This window comes from Physeter macrocephalus, chromosome 11 (genome assembly GCF_002837175.3).
Source record: "Physeter macrocephalus isolate SW-GA chromosome 11, ASM283717v5, whole genome shotgun sequence".
In the NCBI taxonomy this organism is placed as follows: Eukaryota; Metazoa; Chordata; class Mammalia; order Artiodactyla; family Physeteridae; genus Physeter; species Physeter macrocephalus.
The window spans coordinates 151,066,834-151,068,544 of record NC_041224.1 but is presented as its reverse complement, the minus strand read 5'-3'; the positions used below and the strand labels follow the sequence as shown (position 1 = coordinate 151,068,544).

The 1,711-nt window shown below is 56.7% G+C and overlaps 1 protein-coding gene across 1 annotated transcript in view; it reads left to right on the top strand.

Moving 5' to 3' along the window:
* The first annotated feature begins 1,440 nt into the window (after positions 1-1,440).
* The window catches only part of LOC102988119 (disintegrin and metalloproteinase domain-containing protein 20-like), a 4,758-nt gene continuing 4,487 nt past the window's right edge, over positions 1,441-1,711 (top strand). The window contains exon 1 of the mRNA XM_007122230.4: positions 1,441-1,543. Coding sequence (XP_007122292.3) covers positions 1,441-1,543 — 103 coding nt within the window. The remainder of the gene's footprint in view (positions 1,544-1,711) is intronic.

Genomic DNA, 1,711 nt, shown 5'->3' with positions numbered 1-1,711 from the left:
GAGGAAGAAAGGGAGGAAGGAAGAGAGGAAGGAAGGGAGGAAGAAAGGAAGGAAGGAAGGGAGGAAGGAAGGGAGGAAAGGAGGGAGAAAGGAAGGGAGGAAGGAAGGAAGGAAGAAAGGAAGGAAGGAGGGAAGAAAGGAAGGAAGAAAGAAAGGAAGAAGACAAAATAAAGTAGGATAAAATATAGTTATTAAAATAAAAAAAATATTAGGAAGAAAAATTTTATTAAAAAAACAAAAAAAAACCGGGTTGGTCAGAACCCTAGGACAAATGGTGAAAGCAAGGCTATACAGACAAAATCTCACACACTGACAGGACGGGGTTAAAGGATCAGCTGATTTGGGGGCTCTGCCTCATTCAGGCCGGGGGGAGGGAGGGGCACGGATGCGGGGCGAGCCTGCGGTGGCAGAGGCCGACATGATGCTGCACCAGCCTGAGGAGCGCTGTGCGTTCTTCCGGGTAAGTTGTCCCTGGATCACGGGACCCTGGCGGTGGCGGGCTGCACAGGCTCCCGGGAGGGGCGGTGTGGAGAGTGACCTGTGCTCGCACACAGGCTTCTTGGAGGCGGCAGCAGCAGCCCTAGCGTCCCACACCCGTCTCTTGTGTCCGCGCCGACAGCTGCGGCTAGAGCCCGTCTCTGGAGCTCCTTTACGCGGCGCGCTTAAACCCCTCTCCTCGCGCACCAGGAAACAAAGAGGGAAGAAAAGGTCTCTTGCCTCTTCAGCAGCTCCAGACTTCTCCCAGACTCCCTCCCGGCTAGCCATGGTGCACTAGCCCACTTCAGGCTGTGTTCACGCCGCCAACCCCAGTCCTCTCCCGGCTTCCGACCGAAGCCCGAGCCTCAGCTCCCAGCCCCCGCCCGCCCCGGCGGGTGAGCGGACAAGCCTCTCGGGCTGGTGAGTGCTGGTCGGCACCGATCCTCTGCGGGAATCTCTCCGCTTTGCCCTCCGCACCCTGTTACTGCGCTCTCCTCCGAGGCTCCGAAGCTTCCCCGCTCCGCCACGCGCAGTCTCCGCCCGCGAAGGGGCTTCTAGTGTGTGGAAACCTTTCCTCCTTCACAGCTCCCTCCCACTGGTGCAGGTCCCGTCCCTATTCTTTTGTCTCTGTTTATTCTTTTTTCTTTTGCCCTACCCAGGTACGTGGGGGTGTTTCTTGCCTTTTGGGAGGTCCGAGGTCTTCTGCCAGCGTTCGGTGGGTGTTCTATAGGAGCAGTTCCACATGTAGGTGTATTTCTGACGTATCTGTGAGGAGGAAGGTGATCCCCGCGTCTTACTCTTCCGCCATCTTCCAACATTGTCCCCTGTGACTTCTCCAAGAGACCGTGGGACCACTCAGCCCAAGATATACACTCCGTTTTTCCTAATTTCTCCCATGTTTCCTCCTCTCTAAGAGCCCTGTGCCAGGATCTCCAAGATCATTTAGCACAGCCCCTCACCCTCATGAATACACCATTGTTATGTAAGAGCTTCCCCGTCCCTCCTCTACCTCTCTGGGGATGCCCAGCCTCCAGCCTCTCTCTGCTCTCCTCAGGACTAGACTGCTGTTTAGGAGTTGCTGTTCCAGGGATACTCCCGCTGGAGTGCATTTCTTTGGTCACAGGCTTCCTCACACGTGGGGCCTGCCTGGGCCCAGGCCCACCTGGCAGGTGATCTCTGGCTGCCTCTGCTCTGGCTACTCCTGTTTCCGACCTGCTGCTCCCATGACCCCCCA